General features: G+C 44.2%; 1 protein-coding gene across 5 annotated transcripts in view; it reads left to right on the top strand.

Moving 5' to 3' along the window:
• The window catches only part of LOC109850761, a 22,590-nt gene extending 2,742 nt beyond the window's left edge, over positions 1–19,848 (top strand). For 4 of the 5 annotated variants that reach the window (XM_020420832.1, XM_020420830.1, XM_020420831.1 and 1 more), the window contains exons 3-4: positions 19,139–19,555; positions 19,675–19,848. In XM_020420832.1, the coding sequence (XP_020276421.1) occupies positions 19,139–19,555; positions 19,675–19,720 (463 nt within the window). In that variant the 3' untranslated portion in view covers positions 19,721–19,848. The remainder of the gene's footprint in view (positions 1–19,138; positions 19,556–19,674) is intronic. The other variant, XR_002249540.1, reaches the window with a different exon arrangement.

The raw sequence follows: 22,769 nt of genomic DNA, 5'->3' as shown, positions 1-22,769 counted from the left end.
CGCCAGCACGGGTTAGAAATTCCCGACCCGCCCAACCGCGGGTCAGACCTTGCCGACCCGCGCCCCCCGCGGGTCAGCAGGGCCCATCGCACAGTTCAGAGTCCGAAACACGTTTTTGACGGTTTTAAAGCGGTTTTCACAGGATTTATCTGTTCGAGGGGTTTCCAACTGACTTGATATCATCCACAAACGTGGTTAGGCTGTTGCTAACTGAAGATAAGGTCAAATCACTCATTCTCATCCAAATACCCGCGCCCGAGGCCTATAAATATCAGCCCAAGGCCTCCATTTTACAGGGTTGGAATTTTATCAAGAGGACGAAGTGCTGCTTGATTGAGGAGTCAAGGAGCACGAAATTTCAGCGAAGGTTAGTGAGATCCCGGCGAACTTTAGCATAAAGAGGAAGGCTTTCGAAGGATCCGCACCCGTATTTTTCCCCGTCTGTTCCTTGAGATTAGGCTTTGTCTTAATCTCGAGAAGAGCTACTTATTTCGTTTGGTCGATTTCAGCACTTCAAACGACTACTTCCTTGGTGAAGTAAGAACTCTATCAATTTTCCGATAACCGGATCTGATCCGCGGTCGTCCACGGATATCGACGTCCCGGCACAGGCGAAGAACCCACGCAAGCAAGAGCCGATAAACGATTCTTGTGTTTATTTTCAAGTGAGTTGTAATTTTTTATTTTCGTTATTTGAATTCATTGTAAATGATTAAAGTTATAATGAAATCGATAATGAAGACGACTTTCGACGAAAACAAACTGGCGACCACAGTGGGAGCCGACATCCTTTCTGCGAAGGTTGACGTGCCGCAACTGGCAATCAAGATCCGAGTGAACGAAGAGGTCGAATATGAATTCGACCAGTCGAAGTTCGAGGAATACTTGTCCTCCTCCAGATCTGCCTCTCCTCGCAGATCTAGGAAAATCCGCTGGTCTTCCGTCACGAAGACCCGAGAAGATAATCTCTACGTCGCCACTGCTGCACTTGTGACTCGCAACGCTCCGTCGGCATCTGACGAAGTCGAAGCCGCAGATCTGAACCCCTTGAGCAAGGAGTTAACTACTAATAACGTGCCCACTCTATCAAAGAGTGCACGTTAGAGACGACGACAACGCCTCGCACGCCAGCTGGCCAAAACCTTGGAGCCAGTTGATGGAATCCGCTATGAAGCGGATCTGAAGTCCAGGATGCACCAACCGCCACAACAGCGAGTGGACAACCCCTCCTCCTTCAAACCAGCGTAGAACGAATGGGTCCGCGTCAAAAGGACCCGATCGACTCTTTAAGAGCAGATTCAGAAACGCCGCGCATTGCTTGTACATGCAAGAATTCTTGTGCAAGAGGCCCAAAAATTACAGAATGAAGAAGTGGAAAAGAAGCCACAAAGACTACACAAAGTATGGAGGCCAAAGTCCAAGACAGCGGCTAAAAAAATCGAAAGACGCGGGTCACCCAGATCTGACCCTCCAGCCCGTGGGACACTCAGATCCGACCCTCCAGCTCACGGATCACCCAGATCCGACCCTCCAGCTTGCGGGTCACCCAGATCTGACCCTCTGGCTCGCGGGTCACTCAAGTCTGACTCGCGCCAAGGTCAAGACAGAAAACGTTCTGCACCTGTTTCGTCAACCTCTTCGAGTTCCGCACCTCCAGTGGAGCCCTACGACAGCGTGGATTTGTCCCGATTTAGGATAAAGATCACAGATCGCCTTGGCCCTGCACACGATGATCGAGGCAAAGCTCCAGTCAAAGCGCTTAGGCCTATTGAACGGATCTCGAGCGGTTTTTCAGGCTGAAGGTTGTAATCGTCCTCCTAAGCAGTGGAGGAGAACGCATGATGGGAAAATTCCTATAACTGACCGCATTGGATTGCGCGTCGAAGTCCCGTAGCCCGTTGAGGTCCTACGCTCACGTAAATGTAGCATCGAATGTGTGACTCCTGAAGACGCTAACAAAGCCTTGAGTCCCCATAGGGAAGCGTATTCGTCTGATGATGACGTTATACCTAGGGAGTCGTGCCAACACACGATGGGTTGCTCTGGTCATCAGACCGATGAGTTGTACTATCGAGTCGGTGGTACGAACGAGTCTCGAAAAGGAAGTACCCGAGAAACGGACTCTCGTTGTCCGTGTGCCAAGATCATCAAGGCGGTATTGTCAGAATGCTGCTGTCCCAAGACTGCCCCAGAGAGAATTTTAGTGTTTGAAAGAATCTCCATCGAAACATCCAAATCCAAACTAAGGCGTTTCCGCAGAAAGAAATCAGCCGCTCAAGAGGATGAATTTCCAAAAGTGTCTGTCAATATGACTGGTAGAGGGAAATCAATACGACGCTTTAGTCCTGATCAGTTTTCAGGAATATCCCAACGAATAACTCGATTACGATCAGGGACCAGTAGATGAAGGGATTACCAGAGAATGCAAAAGGGGCTACCTTCAGATGATGAAACGCCAGATGCTTGCTCAGATGCATGCTCAGCAATGGCTTCCGATGATACAACATCTAGCGCGGGGCAATCCTATGAGTCACTCATGATCAGTACAGAGCAGCTGACTAAAATTCTTGAGGACGCTTTAACCAAGCAGAAGGAGAATTTCAAATTTGAAATGGAGATGGCTATGCAGGAGATGAGAGACATGCACAACCAACAAATTGCGGCTTTGACGAACCAGCAGGGAGAGTCCAGCCGTCGTAATAATCCTAACCAAGCTGATAGCGATTGTGAAACGGATGAGAATGCCAATATGGACACCACTCTTGTTGACAACAATGCTGGGGGTGGTCCCTCGGATGATAACAATACGAAGGAGGACCATGTTACTTCTCCCCGGAATCGCTCGAAGAAAGATACGAGTGAAGATAAGAAGATGAGGGACTTGGAGAGCAAAATCAACACGTTGATGAGTGCTCAAGAAATAAAGAAGTTCGGAATACCTTGTCCGTACCCGAGAGAGTGGGAATCAATCCCGTATCCGGTAAAGTTTAATCTGATCAACTTCACGCCATTTGACGGAAAGGGTTCCCCCACTCAGCATTTAATATACTTCAAGTCTCACTTGGAAATAATCTTCGGGAATGAACCTCTGATGGTACGGTCATTCGTCGGCACTCTTCGCGGAGCAGCCTTCGATTGGTATCGCCGTCGCAAGCCGGGGAGTATTAGCAGCTGGGATGACATGGAAGACATGTTTCTCACAAATTTCTTCGATGACGATACCGAGTTTTCAATCGGAATGTTATTCGATGAGAAACAGAAGGATGGAGAATTAGTCGAGAACTTCGTCAAACGATTCCGAAACAAAGCAATGAATTGTCGAGATCCGATCAACGAAGACTTTATCCTCAAAACTTGTCATAATAATCTTTTAGATATTCTCGAAGTCATGGGAATGGCGCCATCTAAGACCTGGAGGGATTTGAAGGTGCAAGGAGAACGAGCCGAACGCTTCCTCAAGAGGAAGAAGGCCGAAAGGGGTCAAACAGCGACAAATACTCCACAACAGAATTTTATCCCTCGGGGCAAGGGGAAAGCACAAGTAAACGCAGCGGACGCGAACCAAACGTTCGAGCTGCAAGCGCAACCACAACAGCAGCAGCCAAAGGCGTCTCAGCAATCGCAGTGGTAACGACAACATCAAAAACAAAAGGCTTTAGAACCGAAATTCCCGAAGGTTTACTCTTTTAAAGAAGACGAAGTCCCCGTTATTTTCAAATACCTCATAGAGAACAACAAAATCAAGTTGCCTCCGATCCAGGACCAAGAAGACACTAAAACGGTTAATGACCCGAAGTATTACGCATTCCATAGAGCGCTTCACCACCCTACCAAGTCATGCTATGCCCTTAAAGACAAAATCCAAGCTTTAATCGATGTTGGGGTCATCACTATGAAGCAATCTAAGGAGAAGAAAGTGGGTGTGAATGCAGTGTCAATCAGTTTCGGATCTGTTCCTCTGAATTGGTTTCAACCCGAGCCCGTAATGAATGTAGCGATGAAAACCATCAATGACGATCCTCAAAAACAACGCCAGAAGGGACTTGTGCCACACACGGCCCCAAATGGTGAGATTCTCTGGGTTCATCCCGATCTGATTGAAGATGAACAGTGGGTCGGATCGTCATCCAAGAAGAAATCAAAAGGCAAAGGAAAGTTCTGTTGCGGAACCTCAGCCATTCCAGGAGAAGATGACGAAAGAATCCCTGCTTTCCCACTCTCGGAAGATGAACAAGAAGTCTTTGTAACCAATGGAGAACCAGCCTTTGCAACCCGGATTGGAAATGAATATCATTTCAAATATCCGGATGCCTCCGAGTAGTTAGCTAAGCAGGGGGTAACCAAACCCATTCCCTCCAAGACATTAGCGGAAATAGGAGTTGTCTCAACTCCCCCAGCACCCGTAGTTGTGGAGAAGACTCAACAAAAGCAAAAAGGGAAAAGAGCCCTTATACCAAGAGGTTCGGAACCCGAAGCAGTCTCGATTCAATCAACCGATTAGAAGAGATAAACCGGGGAGCTCGAGTACTCCGCATCGCTTCGATATTATGGCGCAACTAGCTAATATACCGACTAGATTAACCTTATATGAGCTACTGCGTCTTTCAAAAGACACAAGGGAAACACTACAAGAAGCCTTGGCCACTTCCGAAGTTTTTCTGAATCAGATCAAGCCATCTCCTAAAGAACCATAGCCGCTAGTCCAACATTGCAACCTCGCGATACACCACCTACATTTCTTTCACCAAAGAGGACATACAGACGAAGAATTCAAAGCATGATCGACCCTTGTATTTCACTGGGCACATTAGCTTCGGCGTTGTCAACCGGATCCAAATCGATCCGGGTTTCGCTGTCAGCATCATGTCACTCCGATTGATGTATAGTCTCAGAATACCGGCCAGTAAGTTAGCCTCCACAGGCACTACGATCTATGGATTCAATACCAGTCGATCTAGACCATTAGGTAAAATCCGAGTAAAGTGCCAGATTGAAGATTTGAAGTCGGAAGTCACGTGTTATGTGATTGACGCAGAGACTTCCTATAACTTACTGTTAGGTCGACCCTGGATCCACGGTAATGTTATAGTCACCTCTACCCTTCATCAATGTCTCAAATATGTGGACACCAATAACGAAGTCAAGACGGTGGTCGCGGATAAGCAACCATTTAAGGGGTTGGAAAATTATTTTACTGACTCCCTTCTCTACGACGCCCGAATTCGACACTGAACCATCGGACAAAGGTACGGACAGCGGAGAAGAGACTGATACCGAAGTTGGGTTTGATTACGATGGTGGTTTTGTACTTAATGACATTGTACCCATTGTAATCGATCTTGACGATGACGAGTCATCGGAAAGTAGTTGTAATTGGTAACTTGCCTAAGAAATAACAATAAATTATGATTTAGAGTACTCGTTGTGTCTTGGTAATGTTATGAAAGAGTTATACGACGACCCTAACTTGTATGTACCACTTCATTCGTCTTGCATGACGAAGAAGCATGTTCAGGATTCGTTCGGAACAACACTTATCATTCGTGCAAAAGCAGGGGGTGAGAAAGAAGTCATCTACGGTAGAGGGAAGGAATTTTCAATACCAAACCACTTCTTGGAAGAAAATGACGATGATGATAAACCTGCCCCTCATCTATTCAGTTATGACACAAAAGCACGTAACCTTATGGAGAGATATGGGTATGACTTCGCACTCGGGGAAGGCCTTTGTTTTGGTCAAGGTCAGCGAGTTCCATCTCATATGCCTACGTACCAAAAGGAAAGCCCGATAACTATTATAGCCACGGAAGAGGTTTAGGCTATGCGTCATCGTCCAAGGACGAATGCTGTTGGCAGGTCATTGATCAAATAGGTAATAAGGGTAAAGACGGATATTCTTCCGATTCTTCAGCCTGGGACTCTGACGCTAGTCTTGGAGAAATGTTTAAAAGACTAATGTCGAACATGGCTACGGTCGATTCTGCCACAATAGAGGAAGATGACCAAATACCAACTTGGGAAGACCCTTAGGTTCATCACCTGAATATGCAGTGCGGTGATAGATTTGAACAAAGGGAACCCCTACCGAAGACCAAGTAATCCAGGTGAATATGGGTAACGAGGATAATCCGAAGCCGATATTCATTAGCGACAGCCTCCCGCCAGATGAGAAAGAAGAGTTGATTGCTCTCATTAGGGAATACATCGATGTTTTCGCCTGGAATTACGAGGATATGTCAGGGCTCGATCCAAATGTGACATTGCATCGCCACAATATTAGGCCGGATGTCAAACCTATCAAATAATAGCAAAGACGGTTTCGTCCGCAAATTATGGAGGCGATCGAGTCCGAAGTTAAAAAGCTTATTGACTCGGGTTTCATCAGGGAAGAACAACATCCTGAATGGCTGGCCAACATTGTCCCAGTCCTTAAGAAGAACGGGAAAATCAGGATTTGTATCGACTTCAGAGATCTTAACACCGCTTGCCCGAAAGACGATTTTTTTCTTCCCATCACAGATGTTATCATCGATAATATGTGTGAATTCGAGAGAATGTCCTTCATGGACAGATTTTTTGGTTATAATCAGATAAAGATGAGATGATAAAAAACATATCGCGTTTAGAACACCCCTCGGTGTTTTCTGTTACACGGTTATACCCTTCGATTTAAAGAATGCAGGTGCCACATATCAGAGAGCTATGTCAAAGATTTTTCAGGAGCATCTTCGGAAGACTGTCGAATGCTACGTGTACGATCTAGTCGTGAAAAGTCGTGATAAGAATGATCACATCAAAGATTTGAAGACGATGTTCGACCTGATACGGACTCATCAATTGAAGATGAATCCTACCAAATCTTTCCTCGAAATGTCAAGCGGCAAATTTCTTGGGTTCGTCGTCACCACCAAGGGTATTCACATCGACCCTGATAAAGTGAAGACAATTAACGAGTTGTAACACTCGAAAAACCTTAAGGAACTCAGAGGATTACAAGGATAACGAGTTGTAACCCTCGAAAAACCTTAAGGAACTCAGAGGATTACAAGGACGGTTGGTCTATATCAGTCGGTTTATCTCGAACCTTTCGGGGAAATATCAACCATTCTCCAGGCTCACGAAGAAGGGCGTATCATTCGTATGGGACGATACTTGTCAAAAAGCATTCAAAGATATCAAAGAATATCTCTCAAACCCCCCCCGTACTCATTGCACCGAAATCGGAAAAACCGTTCTTGATTTATGTCAAGGCGACGAGCCACTCGTTAAGTGCATTACTTGCACAAGACGACGACAACGGTCACGAACAGGCGGTATACTACCTAAGCCTAACCCTTGTGGACGTCGAATCTCGGTATCCAATGATTGAAAGAGAGTGTCTCGCCTTGGTGTTCGCTATTCAAAAGATGCGGCACTACTTGGTCGGACAGACTATTTACGTCATCTCCAATGTTAACCCAGTCAGAGTATTCATGACGCAGCCGGCTTTCATGAATTGGCGGTTAGTAAAATAGGCCTTGCTTCTGTCTCAATACGACCTACACTTTAAACAACAAAAGTCGGTCAAAAGACAAGCTATTTGTGATCTCCTGACAACTAACCCAACAACAGATACCGTCGAGGTGTACGACGATCTGCCAGATGAAACCCACGAAGACAGCGTAACTTCCCATCAACAGGTATGGCGTTTGTATTTCATGGTGCTTCTCGAGCAACTAATGTAGCAAGTGCTCCTGGATGTTCTAAGATTTCCTCCAGAGTTAAAGTTGTCTTAGTTTCTCTGGAAAAACATGTGATGCCTCGAGCCTACTCGCTGATCGAGCCGTGCTCAAACAACGTAGTCGAATATAATACGCTGCTTATTGGACTCAGCTTTACTAAAGAGCTGGGGGTCGAGTATCTCGAAGCTTTCGGTGATTTTCAACTGGTAGTTAAACAAGTTCAGGGAGAGTATGAGGTCAGAAATCAAGATTTGATACCATATTATAAGGTGGTTGTAGAGATGGCAGAATCGTTTGAAGGATTCTTCATCGAGTACATTCCACGTTTACAAAACGCGTACGCAGATGCGCTGGCAGCATTAGCTGTGTCCCTGGCGCAGCCTCCCGAAACGGAACAGTTCGTTACGGTGAGAACTTATCAGCTCTTTGTACCAATCTACGATGTAGATGATAAAGAAGAGGATATTAAATAAGTGCATTCAACTCAAGTTGAGTTCGAACCCCGAGACTAGCGTTTCCCCATCATAGACTATGTCTTGCACGGAATTTTACCAGAAGACGTGAAGGAAAGAGACTCGATCCGATAGAGAGCACCGAGATTCTACTATAATACGGAATGTCAGACGCTATATCGTAGAGGGTACAATGGTTTACTACTACGTTACTTATCGACTAAAGAAGCGGAAAAAGTTCTTAGAGAGACGCATGAAGGAGTTTGTGGCGCACACTAACCTGGTCCCAAACTTTATGATCGCATCAGAAGGACGGGATATTTCTGGCCAACCATGATTAACGACGTAGTTGCATAGGCCCGAAAGTATCATGCGTGTCAAGGGCACGTGAATTATATGCACCAACCCCCGGAGCATCTACACTCTTCGGCTACATCATGGCCTTTTGAGACCTGGGGAATGGACGTTGTGGGTCCTATAAATCCCCCGTTAGTCAAAGGCGACCGATTCATCCTGGCAATTACCTATTACTTCTCCAAATGAGCTGAAGCGATTCTGCTCAAAGAAGTTAAGACGAGCAATGTCGTGGCATTCATCAAGCACCATATTATCTACCTGTATGGTGTCCCAAGGCGAATCATACACGATAATGATCATTAGTTTGTCAAAAATGCCTTCGTCAAGTTTTGTGAGAAGTTCAAAATTCAAGACGTCTCGTCGACAGCTTACAATCTTACAGCGAATGGATTGGCTAAAGCCTTTAATAAGACTATCATAAAGCTTTTATCGAAACTTGTGAAGACAAATAAACGAGATTGGAATGATAAACTCGGCGAAGCTCTATGGGCCTACCGCACCACAGTTCGCACGCCTACTGGCGCAACCCCATATTCTCTGGTATACGGGTGTGAAGCAGTCCTTCCGTTAGAAATTCAAATTTCATCTCTTCGAATCGCTCTCACAACCCAGATGACTACCGAAGAACAACATCAAAAACACCTCGAAGAACTCGAAATGCTCGACGAGAAGCGTTTGGAAGCTCAGCAACACATTGAGTTCTATCAAGCCAGAATATCCCGAGCCTTTGATAAAAAGGTTTGGCAACGAAGTTTTAAAGAAGGAGACTTGGTCCTAGCTGTTCGACGCCAATGATCCTTAATTCCAAGAAGAAAGGCAAGTTCGAACCTAAATGGGAATGTCCATTTGTGGTAGAAATAGTCTATTCAAACGGCGCATATCGCCTTATTACCAAGGAAGGCGTCCGGCTTATGATACCGATAAACGACAAGTTCCTAAAAAAGTACTACCCTTAGTACATTCAGGACAACCCATGTATCGGGAAGTTCTCGGAAGAATACTACGTGTGGTATTCTTAGGGATAATCCAGTTGCTACAAAAGTGATAAATAAAAAATCACACTTGACTCTGAATGTTTTCAAAGTTGGAACGTATCCTATTGTTGATATCGAATTCATCAACTCTCATGAATTCTTTTGCTGAGGTGAGATTCGACTATTTTGACAGATCAATCTTTTCTCACAAAATCCCTCAATGATCAGATCAATTGACGGTGGGTCCACCAAAATTTTTATCCGCCAATCTTCGGCAATTTTCAAACTTGACGTGTTAAGTCCTGATCACTTAACAACAAAATCCTCTATCGAGTGGTAATACAAGTCGGCATTCTCATTACCGTATGTATTCCACTTCCATTGCTTTTAGGTCAAACCTATAAAAGTTAGGACCAAAGCCAGATTCCCCTTCTCGATTCCTTCCATGAACGAGAGGTCCACTTTTAATTTGAACAATCAAACTTATAAAAGTTAGGATTGTCTCCAACCTCACTTGGTCAAACCTACAGATAGTTAGGACCAAGATCGAGTCATCCCTTTCGATAAACGAAAGACTTCCACCTATTCTTTTTTAGCCAAACCTATAAAAGTTAGGACCGAAATCAGAATTTCACCTCAATAAATGAGGAACTCTTTTCTTGGATTAAGCAACCAATCTTATAAAAGTTAGGGTTGTTTGAATCTTTCCGATTCTCGGAGTGGAGATCCCACTCCTAGTTTCACCTTTCTGGATTCTGGGGGTGGAGATCCCACCTTGAGTCTCCTTTGTAACTGGAGAAAGAATATAAAATTCTTTCTCTTCAGTTTTGGGAGATATGATATAAAATTCTTTCTCTCCTACATTGGGTTCGTCTTTACCCTAAACAAGGCCTGAGGACAGAATATATAATTCTTCCTCTCCAGTATCGGGTTTGTCTTTACCCTGAGAAAAAAAAACACAATTCTCAACTTCAAATCCGTACATTTCATGCACGGGGAACTTTATCTCGACTCCTAAATAGAGATAAGCCTACGCCTAACACGCGTTACCGGTTTAGTCTTTCACCGAGTGAAAAAGATACCAGAATACAAGTCTGGGGACTTTTACCCCGAATCTTAAGTAGGGATAAGTCAGCGCCTAATACGCGTTACCGGGTGTCATATTCCTGTAAGAAATGGTGAAGTCTATGAATTCAAAATAATAGCATCAAGTCTAAGTTAATTAATTCTCTTAGCACAACGTCACATGTGGAACGAGTTTTAATAATTCACAAGCTAGCCCGATTCAAACGGTAATCGGTAAAGGCACATCAAATTCGTTGAAGGCTGGGGGTTTGCCAAAAATTCTAAGTCTACGTCTAACACGCGTTACCAGTTTAGTCTTTCACCGATTGAAAAAGATACCAGAGTCTAAGTCTGGGGAATTTTATCCCGAAGCCTAAGTAGGGATAAGTCAACACCTAACACGCGTTGCTCGGTGCCATATTCTCGTAAGAAATGATGAAGTCTATGTATTCAGAGTCATAGCACCAAGTCTAAGTGAATTAATTCTCTTAGCACAACGTTACATGCGGAACGGACCAAAACAATCTGCATGCTAGCCCGACTCAAACGGTAGTCAGTAAAGGCTCATCAAACCAGTTGATGGTTGAGGGTTTGCTAAAAATCCTATAAATATTATGGTTGATTATCCCAAACAGAATAGGACATCATAATAAAAGAGGTATAATGAACGAAAAAAGAAATATATTCTATTAATGAAAATTGAGTTTGCAGGTACAAAAGTCACAATCAATCTACATGAAACTTATGGCTAAGAATTTGTTGCTCTAACTTAGACAACTCTACAGTATAAGCTTGCTCGAGCTCGTTCTGCAGTGTGGTATTCATGGAGTCCTCATCAGCAGCCAATATCCGTGCAGCCTCCGCCTTCATCTGTTCCGAGATCTCCAACTTCTCGGACATCACAACCTGTGAACGCTCTAGGCCAACCTTCGTCATCTCTAAGATCACCAAGGCATCCTCCTCCGCTTTGAGTTCCTCCTTAAGCCGCTCTATTTTGGCCTCACTCGACGTGATAGAGGACTTAAGTTGACACAAAGAGGTTTGTTTCTTAGCAATGGCGGCTTTCATTTGATTCACCCGATTTTGTTGCGTTTGAATTTCCAATCCAGCGGAGGCTCAAGCATCACGCCATATTTGTAGACGAGACTCCATCCGGGTGGCTATGTATGATGAAGTACCGATAGTTTTCAACTCTTATAACCATTGGAGTTCGCGCTCCAGCCGGTCCAAATCATCAGCTATAGCTTGCGCCAGATCAAGAGATCCCGCTTTTTCTATAGCATTTATTTTGACGGCCAACGTTGGCCTAAACTGATGGAAGGAAAGTCCCCTGACGAGAAGTTTATCAATCATCGCATTCACAAAGAAGAAGAGAGAGCTGACTTCCATGCAAAGCAGGGATTGATCCGGATCATTGTCAGATAGCAAAGCCCTCTATCGACAAGGCATCCGAAGTCTGATACGGCACCACGCACTTCTTCAACCAAAGCGCAACATAACCAACCAACAAAGTCTTAGGGTGGATGGATTTCTCCTCTTGCAACAAGAAAGTCTTGAACTTAGTCCCTGCACAAAATCTACATTGGGCACTCGCAATGGTGTAAGATCGGGCGTTGTATTTTTTAATTAACTTGTCGATCTTCGAAGGAGTCAGCGGTTTTAGTTCACAAACGGCTTCGCCGGTTTTCTCCAAATTCTTGAATAGGTAACCCGAAAATTGCTTTAAGCTTATTTGAGGAGACTTTTTCCTCGCAACTAGGTTAGTTCCAGCTAAAGCAATCAGATAATGACACGTGAGTTCCCATAACGTATCGTATCGAGCGGGCTTGTGGATTTTTAATTGATGTAGTTCCTGGTTGGAGGGAAAATATTCCTAATACGACATATCTTCCATTTGTAGTTCGGAGATTTTGTGCATCTTATGGAAGGGTAGTCCCAATTCTCCGTTCCGGGTAAGAAATGTGTTTGTATCCGGATTGTACAGCTCTATTAATCCCGTGAAGTGGAGAGCGTTCACCTGTAATCCGTATTGGGTGGCACGGATAGCTTCATATAATCTTATCGACTTCAATTTAGCACCCCACCGGTGGAGGACATAACCTGTCATCCGGCCCCACCATGATTTGTCTGAAGAATGAGACCAGCCATGGCACCTGTAATTTTCGACAGGTAGCTCTCGTCCTAGCTCAGCGAGGCGATTCTTCACTGTACGAGCCACTATGGGTAGCTCCCCTTTCGGCGAGTCCTCCAATCCCATCATGCCGGGGTGTAATCATGTGATGTGTTTTCTACTACTGGAACCCGGAAGTGAATGGCTGGTGGGGAGCCACTATAGGTAGCTCCCCTTTCGGCGAGTCCTCCAATCCCATCATGCCGGGGTGTAATCATGTGATGTGTTTTCTACTACTGGAACCCGGAAGTGAATGGCTGGTGACGTATCCGCAAGGAATGTTGGTGTGCTCTTCTGTCAGAATCCATGGCATCTGTCACGTCACCGCTTGCCCACACAATTTTGTTAGTGAATGATGACGAGGGAATAGAGGAAGGTATAAGCAAGTCGTAGCATCACTGTGTAACCATCGTTCATCTCCGAGGGTTATGACGGTTGGGTCCGTCACGGAATCGCCGAACATGTAATGCGTCTTCCTTAAAGGATGAGCAGGATCCGTATCTTCAGGGAACGACGTGTCTGTGATTAACTGGCGCGTGATGCGGCGATCCCCCTCCCGTACTAACTTAGAGAATTCATCCGGGAGGTCCAAAGCGAATTGAAAAGTGAGCGAAATCGACGCCAGATTATCAACAGCAGTATAATATCTCCTATGGCCATCTATCTCGAATTAAGAAAACGACGTTGCAGGGTATTCAACTGAAACGAATAATGCGTATTTATTAAACGCAATGATGAAGAAATATTAAGGCGACACAGGGCGTTGAACTCTTTTCACCAATCCGTGAGATAGAGTCACTACCTTGTAATTGGTGAGACGATTTTAACCGTATCACGAATACACAAGATAACGTACACTATCGCACGAATAGCGCGGTAACGTACCCTATCTTACGGAACGTAATACGGTAAAAAATCGACCCATATTGCCTTAAGACGCATTTTGACCAAGCAAAACATATCTGATAAGCATCCACCCCCACAAAGGAGGATATCAGCTCTTCCCAACTACCTCACCAAGGAGAACAGAGCGGTGATGTAATATAGAAGCGTCCACCCTCACAAAGGAGGATATCAGCTCTTCTTAACTGCCTTACCAAGGAGGACAGAGCGGGGATGCGATATGCAATATGATATGATAAAAATTGAATTCATGAGCAGGAAATTATAAGGGCTTACCGGTGAAAGACAGACGCTCCCTCTCAGGCGACTGAGTAGCTGAGCAGCTCCTCGGGAGGCGTGATCTCCTCGTCGACATGACAAATCTGCAATAAAGATCAGCAATTCAGTTAGATCAAGAATCGATATACATAAATCAAAAAGGGAAATTGTGAATCTTTGACTGAAATTCTACAAAATGGAATTTTCCAGTCAAAGGTCCAATTAAACCTATACGACATTCTCAATTCAAGTTGAAGTGAGAGGAAAATCAAATATACAAGTCAAGCAAGCAATATCGATCACTTTTAGAAGTTTACAAAATCTACTAAAAAATTGGGAGCACGAGTATCAATTCAAATCTCAAGTATGGACATGGATTCAATCATCAACATCAAACAGAGAGGGGCATACATGACCAAACATCCCAAGGGTTCAACGTTGACAATGGTTCGAAGCTAAACTTCCAAGAAATTCAACTCAAGCCTCATGTGTAATCAAACCAAGTGAAGGAGTTCAGTCATTTACAAAGTCGATTTTCGGTCAACACATAACTTCGAGATTCAAGCCGTTAATCATCAACAATTAACCAAGAGTTAAAGAAAGCCTCAGCGATGCACAAGTTCAAGAACGACAGACTCAAGTCATCAATATCAGTCAAAAAAATTTCGGCCAACATTCAAGCCCAAACCCAAAATTCGGCTTTCCCCCAAAATTGAAGAGCTAGGTTTTCAAATATCAAGTCATGAACACAACCAAAGGATCAAAATTCGGTCACCATCAAAACCCAATGTCAATTTCAGCTTTTCCCCCAAAATTCAAGAACTAGGGTTTCAACTATCAAGCTAAAAAATCAAAGACTCAACCAAAATTGAAGTGAGGATGTTGAAGCTTACCTAGATCCGAAGAAGAATCGAGGAGGAGAAGAAGCACGTAAGTGCTCAGACCCAAATCAACAAATTGCCAAACCCTAGCTTGTGAAGAGATGGAAAATTCGGCCAAACTCAAGAACTTCTGAAAAGTATTTTGATCTTAGCAAAGTTAAGGAGTTTGAGAGTTCTTAAAGGAGAAAATTTTCTGTAGTATAAGAGTTCTTGAAGAAGTAGAATTTGGGGAAGAAGAAACAGAAGAATGGGGAAGGATAACCCTGGAACCGAAGAAATGGAAAAGAAAGAATCAAAGAAATCGGGATTTTTAATCCCTAATAACTGCGCCCGACCCGCGTTCCAGCGGGTCGGATTGATGCCCGATCCGCGCTCGCGCGGGTCAGATTGATCTGACCCACGCTCGCGCGGGTCGGATCAATCTGACTAGGGTTCGCACGGGTCGGATCCATCTGACCCATGTTCGCATGGGTCGGGTATGATTCAGTGGTCGTTTTGTTGAGTTTCGCGGTATTTTCGCTCACGTTCGAGATATTCGGGACCCAATATCATATTTCCGGATGACTTCGCGGCATTTTCACCCACTTTTGAGATATTCGGGACCCACGTATACTCCAATGGGCACACGAGTCTAAACTGTTTACCACTTTCGACGGGGAGTTCCTAGAGAATATTACGTGTGATAATTCTTAAGGATAACCCGACAACTTCCGACGGGTACACGAGATTAAACTGATTCCCGAAACTCTCAGGAGTATACGAGTATAAATTGGTCCTCCTCAGGTCAACACGAAACCCTAAGGTCAACGTCGGTCAACGCGTAGCCCCAGGTCAACGCTAGTCAACGCATTGCGACGAGAGTCAATGTCGATTGATACGAAACCCTAAGATCAATGCCGATCAACGCGTAGCCTCAGGTCAATGCCAGTCAACGTGTCGCGACGAGAGTCAGCGCTGATCGATACGAAACCCTAGGGTCAACGTCGGTAAACGCGTAGCCCCAGGTCAACGCCAGTCAACGCGTTGCGACGAGAGTCAACGCCGATCGATACGAAACCCTAGGGTCAACGTCGGTCAACGCGTAGCCCTAGGTTAACGTCAGTCAACGCATTGTGACGAGGATCAACGCGAAACTCTAGGGTCAACGCCGGTCCACGCGTAGTCCCAGGTCAACGCCAGTCAACGCGTTGCGACAAGAGTCAACGCCAATTGATATGAAACCCTAGGATCAACACCGGTCAACGCGTAGCCCCAGGTCAACGCCGGTCAACGCGTTACAACACAGATAATTAGTTCAAAAGCCAACTTAATGGCACGAGCGAAAATCAACTCACTAATTCCGGTTCGAGGTTTCAACAACGATCAGACGATAAACACAGCACCAAGAAAAATTTTAGTTATTCGACAAAATACAAAATAGACTGAAATATAGAGAAGTCAAGAACTGAAACCAGTTATAGGTCCTTTGACACCGATTGAAGGTGGGGGTCTATCATATCCAAAGCATTTTAGATTCCTCTATAAAAGAATAAGGCTGAAACGCTTTGGAGGGGGTATCTGTAGGCGTCTAAAAATGCCTATGAGAGCCCGCACGAAACTGGAAACAAAGAGTGAACGAGTCAAGAAGGCTTACCCAATTAGCCCGCGCGCATCGGTCAACACGCGCGTCAATCAGCTCATGCGCGTCGTTCAAGACACGCGTCAATCAGCTCGCGCGCGTTGGTCAACAAGCGCGCGTCAATCAGCTCACGCGCGTCGGTCAACACGCGTGCGTCAATCACACACACAACATGCAATCATATGTTGCACGTTAACCAACACGCGTACATCAGGCGGAACCCAAGTGACGACGTGTTCGACGGTCAGTCCTGCAATAAAGCGATCAAGGTCAGGCGAGGTCGACCAAATACACGAAACGCGAAAAATAGACAAATCTTGGAAAATAAAAGCGCTCAAAAAGGAGGAGTTCGGCGGAAGGCGAGCCGACCCGCGCCGCGCGGGACAGGCATGGCCGGACCCGCAGCCACCGAGGGTGCGGGATTCCCGACCGCGCAATGCTGCGGTCGATTTGTCCGACCCCCCCTCCTCCCGAGGTCAGCAGGGCCCGTCGCACAGTCTAGAGCCCGAAACGCGTTTTCGACGGTTTTAAAGCGGTTTTCATAGGATTTATTTGTTCCAGGGGTTCCCAACTGACTTGATATCATCCACAAACGTGGTTAGGCTGTTGCTAACTGAAGATAAGATCAAATCACTCATTCTCATCCAAATACCCACGCCCAAGGCCTATAAATATCAGCCCAAGGCCTTCATTTTATAGGGCTGGAATTTTATCAAGAGGACGAAATGCTGCTGGATTGAGGAGTCAAGGAGCACAAAATTTCAGCGAAGGTTAGCGAGATCCCGACGAACTTCAGCATAAAGAGGAAGGCTTTCGAAGGATCCGTGTTCGTATTTTCCCCCCGTCCGTTCCTTGAGATTTGGCTTTGTCTTAATCTCGAGAAGAGCCACTGATTTCGCTTGGTTTATTTCAGCGCTTCAAGCGACTACTTCCTTGGTGAAGTAGAAGCTCTATCAATTTTCCGACAACCGGATCTGATCCGCGGTCGTCCACGGATATCGACATCCCCGGCACAGGCGAAGAACCCACGTAAGCAAGAGCCGATAAATGATTCTTGTGTTTATTTTCAAGAGAGTTATAATTTTTTATTTTCGTTATTTGAATTCATTGTAAACGATTAAAGTTGTAATGAAATCGATAATGAAGGTGGCTTTCGACGAAAACATCCATAGGATTGTATCAGAATGATAGATGATACACATATTGATGCAATGATCCCCACTGCATATGTACCCCATTTTAGAGGTCGCAAATGGCTTACTCAAAATGTATTGTCTGCGACAACTCCAAACAAGCATTTAACATATGTCATGGCTGGTTGGGAGGGATCTGCTAATGACTTCACAGTATTGAAGAGTGCACTCTCTTCAGCACCACCAAATGGTTTAGGCGTTTATGATGGTATTAGCATTATCATTTTAACACAAATAATTAATTTAGTAGGATGAAATGGATAATTTTGACATGTAATTTTTTGTGTGTGTAAATATTACTTATGTGATGCCCGGTATACCACTATGCCTGGTTTCATTTCTCCTTATCATGGAATAAGATATCACTTGAAAGAGCACTCTGGTAGGGATTCAAATAATCATCGAGAATTGTTCAATCTTCGACACTCCTCTTCGAACTAAAATTGAAGCATCTTTTGGAATTTTGAAGAATCGCTTTAAAGTTTTATCGGCAAAACCCCATCATCCCTTTTCTACACAAGTTGACATCGTACTTGGTTGCACTGTCTTACATAGCTACATAGCAATTGCGGATCTAGATGATAAGTTTCTTAATGAGACGATAGACGATGAAAATGCGGAGATAGTTACTACTGATAATGATCCTATACTGGATTTTTCTCAAAATTTAACCTCTAAAGAACAATCTGAAGCAAGGGAGGAATGGAAACAAAAGGACTAGTTAGCATGGGATATGTGGGTAGATTACTGTATAAAATTTCGCAGAGGATATACCATTGAGACCCGGATGTACTGAATTAAATATATTGTTCCTCTTAGGCCTTTACTATTAGAGTGTAGTATGTTTCTTATTCTATTTATGAACTCATTTGTCCTTATAACATTGAATTTTGTTTAATAATATATGGTAGCACTAAATGAGTTAAATTTTGTATTGCTAACTATTAGTTTTCCCTTGATAACGCTTCAGAGATGGATTTCTTTGTAACATGTACAGTATCAGTATGCAATTATGTGTTGATTGCTATATTTTGTATTAGATTGCCACTATGAACTTAATGCGTTGGATCTTTGAGATTATCCTTTAAAATTTTTAGTTTTCATTACTACTCAAATTTTTTATTGTTAGTATATTGTTTACTGAATGGGTTGATGTTGTGTTATTTTCTTACAAATTCTATGTTTTGGGTTGTTAGTTGTTATCATGCGCCTTGCAAATGCACTTGCAATTGAGCTTGCACTATCACTTATCTATGTAAATTGATCCATGAATTACATATATTACTGGTTAAAGCATTAGCTTGCCAAAAATAAATAACTGATAGTGCTCTCATATCTGGGAATATAAATATATGTCTAGAATTAGTTGATTAGTGCACTTATACACACACACACACATTAAAGTAAAAAAAATATTTTTTGCACATTATACTTGCAACCATTATTCCCAACTTTTTTTGTATCAAAAGTTCATTTTATTTTACTTCACTACCTTGCCATTCAGATTTTGTTTTTGATCCTTTATTTTCTTTAATTATGCATACAGGATGGGTGATATAACAAAGTTTACAAAGACAACCACACAACCTAATGGCAACACCTCACAAACACCTCAACCTTCAACCTTTGACGCACAAGGCATGCAACCCATGCAATGTTCTATGATGGGGATCAACCCATCTGCTCTGGGCATCACTCCTACTGGATATCCTCATTTTGACCCTCTAACTTGGGCGATGGCTTCAAATACAATGAAAGGTCCCTTTATGCAGTTTTTGCCAGGACCACCAGTTATGCCAAGAGGTGGAAGTACCTACGGATCTCCTATTGCTTCTGCTCCTACAGATTCATGTAGAAATTCTATGAAGAGTACTAGGAGGGAAAATGACACTGAAGTGATGATGGGGACATCCGGACACATACACGGGATTTTCGCCGAGTTTATCAGCGAAGGAGACGCCAGGTTGCCTTTCTGATTTACACTCGACAGGGTCGAGTTCTCTCCCACCCGGGGAGAATGATGGGGACATCCGGACACATACACAGGATTTTCGCCGAGTTTATCAGCGAGGGAGACGCCAGGTTGCAGCACTATGGATTTGATTTCAATTGTAATAAATTAGTTTGAAATTTGAATTTATTTTTTGAATTTCGAATTTCATTTGGCAGCTAATTAGTTAAGTGGTTGTATTTTGGTTATGAGAGAGATTTGAGGGATTTAGAGGATTTTCCAAAACTGTAATTTGCTTTATTTAAACTCTCCTGTAATCAGTTTGGAAAAATTATTGAAGATGAATGAAATTTGATTTGCTTAATCATGGTGTGAAACCCTAAGCTAATTGAATTTTTTTATCAGCCGACATTCTCTTCCTCACAAAAGAAAACAAGGGAAAATCGAAATCCGCACTGTTCATCATCTTCCTCCTCCATACAATCAAAATCCAACCACACAGTCCTCCCCTTTACAACCGCAACAACCCCACTCGAGTAACCCACCGGACCTCCGCCCTCCACCCTCGGCTCAAGCAACCACCACCACCTCCACAACCGCCGCCAACAACGAACCCAAATCCCACCTCCACCGCCACCAAGATCCACCTCCGTTCCCTCTCCTCCAACCACCACCCAAGCGCCTGAAACCCACCTTCAAAACAGCCAACGCCCAGCCCGACGACTTCCAGAACCCGATTCCCGTCGTCCTCCTCCTCCCGTGCAACCACACCTCCAGTCTCCGTCCGCTCAGGCCGCCGCCGACTTCACCCGCCCCTCCGCCGTTTGGTTCAGTCCTCGATCCGCGCCCTTCTCCTCTCCATTGCAACGAACGAAGGGAAGCCTTGGATCTGAGTTGATTTGTTCAGACCCCTCCCCTTTCCTACTTATTTGTTGGGTTTGTTTGGTTCAGATCCGAACCGAACCAAGTGGGTTCAGATCTGTTTATTTTGGGTTCATTGGTATTGATTTGTATTCGTGATTGCTCGATTCTGTTGGTGTATGGCTGATCCTGATGCTGATGACGGACTCGTGATAGATCCAGAGACCGGCATAGTAGATCTACAACTTTCCCCGTGGTTTGATTATCAGTCATTCGAGAGCGTGCCCGAGTACGTTGAGCGTGTGACTCATCAGATTGTCGGTAGTGTGGAAGCCCAGTTAGGTATCAGTTCGTTTCATAGGCGTTTCAGTCCAGACGCGCCACTTCATCCCAATTACGTGGCTCTCGGAGGAGAACTTCCTCCCCTCATTTTTGGCGTGTACGAACCACCACCAGAGGAGCCTCCCGTCGAACCAGTTCAACCCGACGAAGGTTTAATTTTCTTTCGCCCAAATATTTTCGGACCCGCTTTTGCTTGCATGTTGCTATCAATATTATTATCAATCGTATTTGTGCTGTATTCAGTTTGATTAAGTGAGCGAGCGAATCTGTTGCTAAGTACTTTACTTATCCAAATATTACACTTTGAACTGTATTGAGAGAACGAATCATTACATTTATTTTCTGGATCATTTGCAAAAGATTTGAACTTAGTACATTGCAATTTTTGCTTAAAACCCATCGAAAGCTACACTTTATTCTTGAGCTTCCTGCCTAGATCGATCGCTGATTTGGCGAAGCATTGTTGTCGTTAATCTTCATACCTGCATCACATTGTTTCGCATCATTTTTGGTATCAGAGCACCCGGTTCTAGGTTAGGAAATTTGTGTCTTTATAATAATAAAAAAAAATTATTAGTCATCTCATTTAATTTTTTTTGCACCCACTCATTTCATTGCATTTAGTGCATGCCCACTCGTACCGGTCTACCCTATCGCTTAGGAGAGTCAAGTGAGTCGACTAGTGAGTCCAGTATGTCAGGCAGTAGCGATTCCGAACTCTATAAGAAACTCGATGAGCTAGCAGGACAATTAGGTGCCGTAGTCCAGGGTTTAACCAATCTCCGAAATGAAACCAACGAAAAGTTTGCTAGGCTCGAAGAAGCTCGTGTTGCAACCCCGCCACCGCAAGGTCAAGGTTATGAACACTTCGCCCCGCCGCTGCAAGGTCAAGGCTATGGAAACATCGTTCAATCAACCGATACCTGATCCGGATGCGCAATACTTAAGGAGTATTAAGATCAACGCCCCAACTTTCGACGGCAAGCTCGACCCACAAGCTTTCTTGGACTGGCTGAAGAGTATGGATCGTTATTTTGATTGGTACGCCCTGACGGAACCCCGAAAGGTCAAGTTCGCCGCAATGAAACTTACCGGACCCGCCTGCCAATATTGGACCAACCTCGAAACGTTGAGGCACATTAGAGGTGAGTTACCGATTACAACTTGGCGAGAAATGACCAACGAACTTAAACAGAAATACCTTCCGCCATCCTTTTATCATCGGTTGTTAGATAAGTGGCATCGCCTCACTCAAGGAACCAAATCTGCGAAAGACTACGTCGCACAATTTGACGAACTGTTCACTCGATGCAACACTATTGAACAAGAGGCGCCAATGAAAGTCTTGTCGAAGTTTAGAGCTGGATTGAGAAATGATCTGCAAACCGAACTCTTTGCTCGGGGAGTAGACACCCTTGAAAAAGCTTACGCGTTAGTTCAGGATCTAGATGAATCAAAATCCCATCAATCTTATAGGAGTCAGGATTTTAGAAATCATTCCTCCCAACCTTCCCGTGCCACTACTTCTAGTCATCCTCCGAGTCGATATAACCCTAGTTCTTCCTAGTCGAAAGTCGATTCCAAAGGCAAGGAACCGGAGAGAGATTTCTCCAAGATTGGAGCTCACGTCAAGTGCTACAAATGCCAAGGGTATGGGCATGTTTCTGCGAACTGTCCGACCCGTCACAAGGTTGCTATCATTGATGGACAATACGAATACGAGCCTGAATCAGAAGGTGACGAGTTTGTCCATCAAATTGACGATGATACCGATGATTTCGAGGATGATGCAGATGATACTATCTTGAGTTGTCTTAGACAAATTGAAACTCCTACTGTATCAGTTGTCAGATGCGCCATCTCTCAACCCAAGGTTGTTGATGATTGGAGACGTACTTCTATTTTCCATACGTTCACAAAGATTGGTGATAAAAATTGTAAAGTGATCGTGGACAGTGGAAGTTGCATTAACGCGGTCTCCTCAGCTGTGATCGCTAAGCTTGGTCTCAAGGTTGTACCCCAT

Source organism: Asparagus officinalis, chromosome 7, assembly GCF_001876935.1.
Source record: "Asparagus officinalis chromosome 7, Aspof.V1, whole genome shotgun sequence".
NCBI lineage: Eukaryota > Viridiplantae > Streptophyta > Magnoliopsida > Asparagales > Asparagaceae > Asparagus > Asparagus officinalis.
Note: the sequence above shows the minus strand (reverse complement) of the source record. Positions and strands in the feature narration are given on the sequence as shown.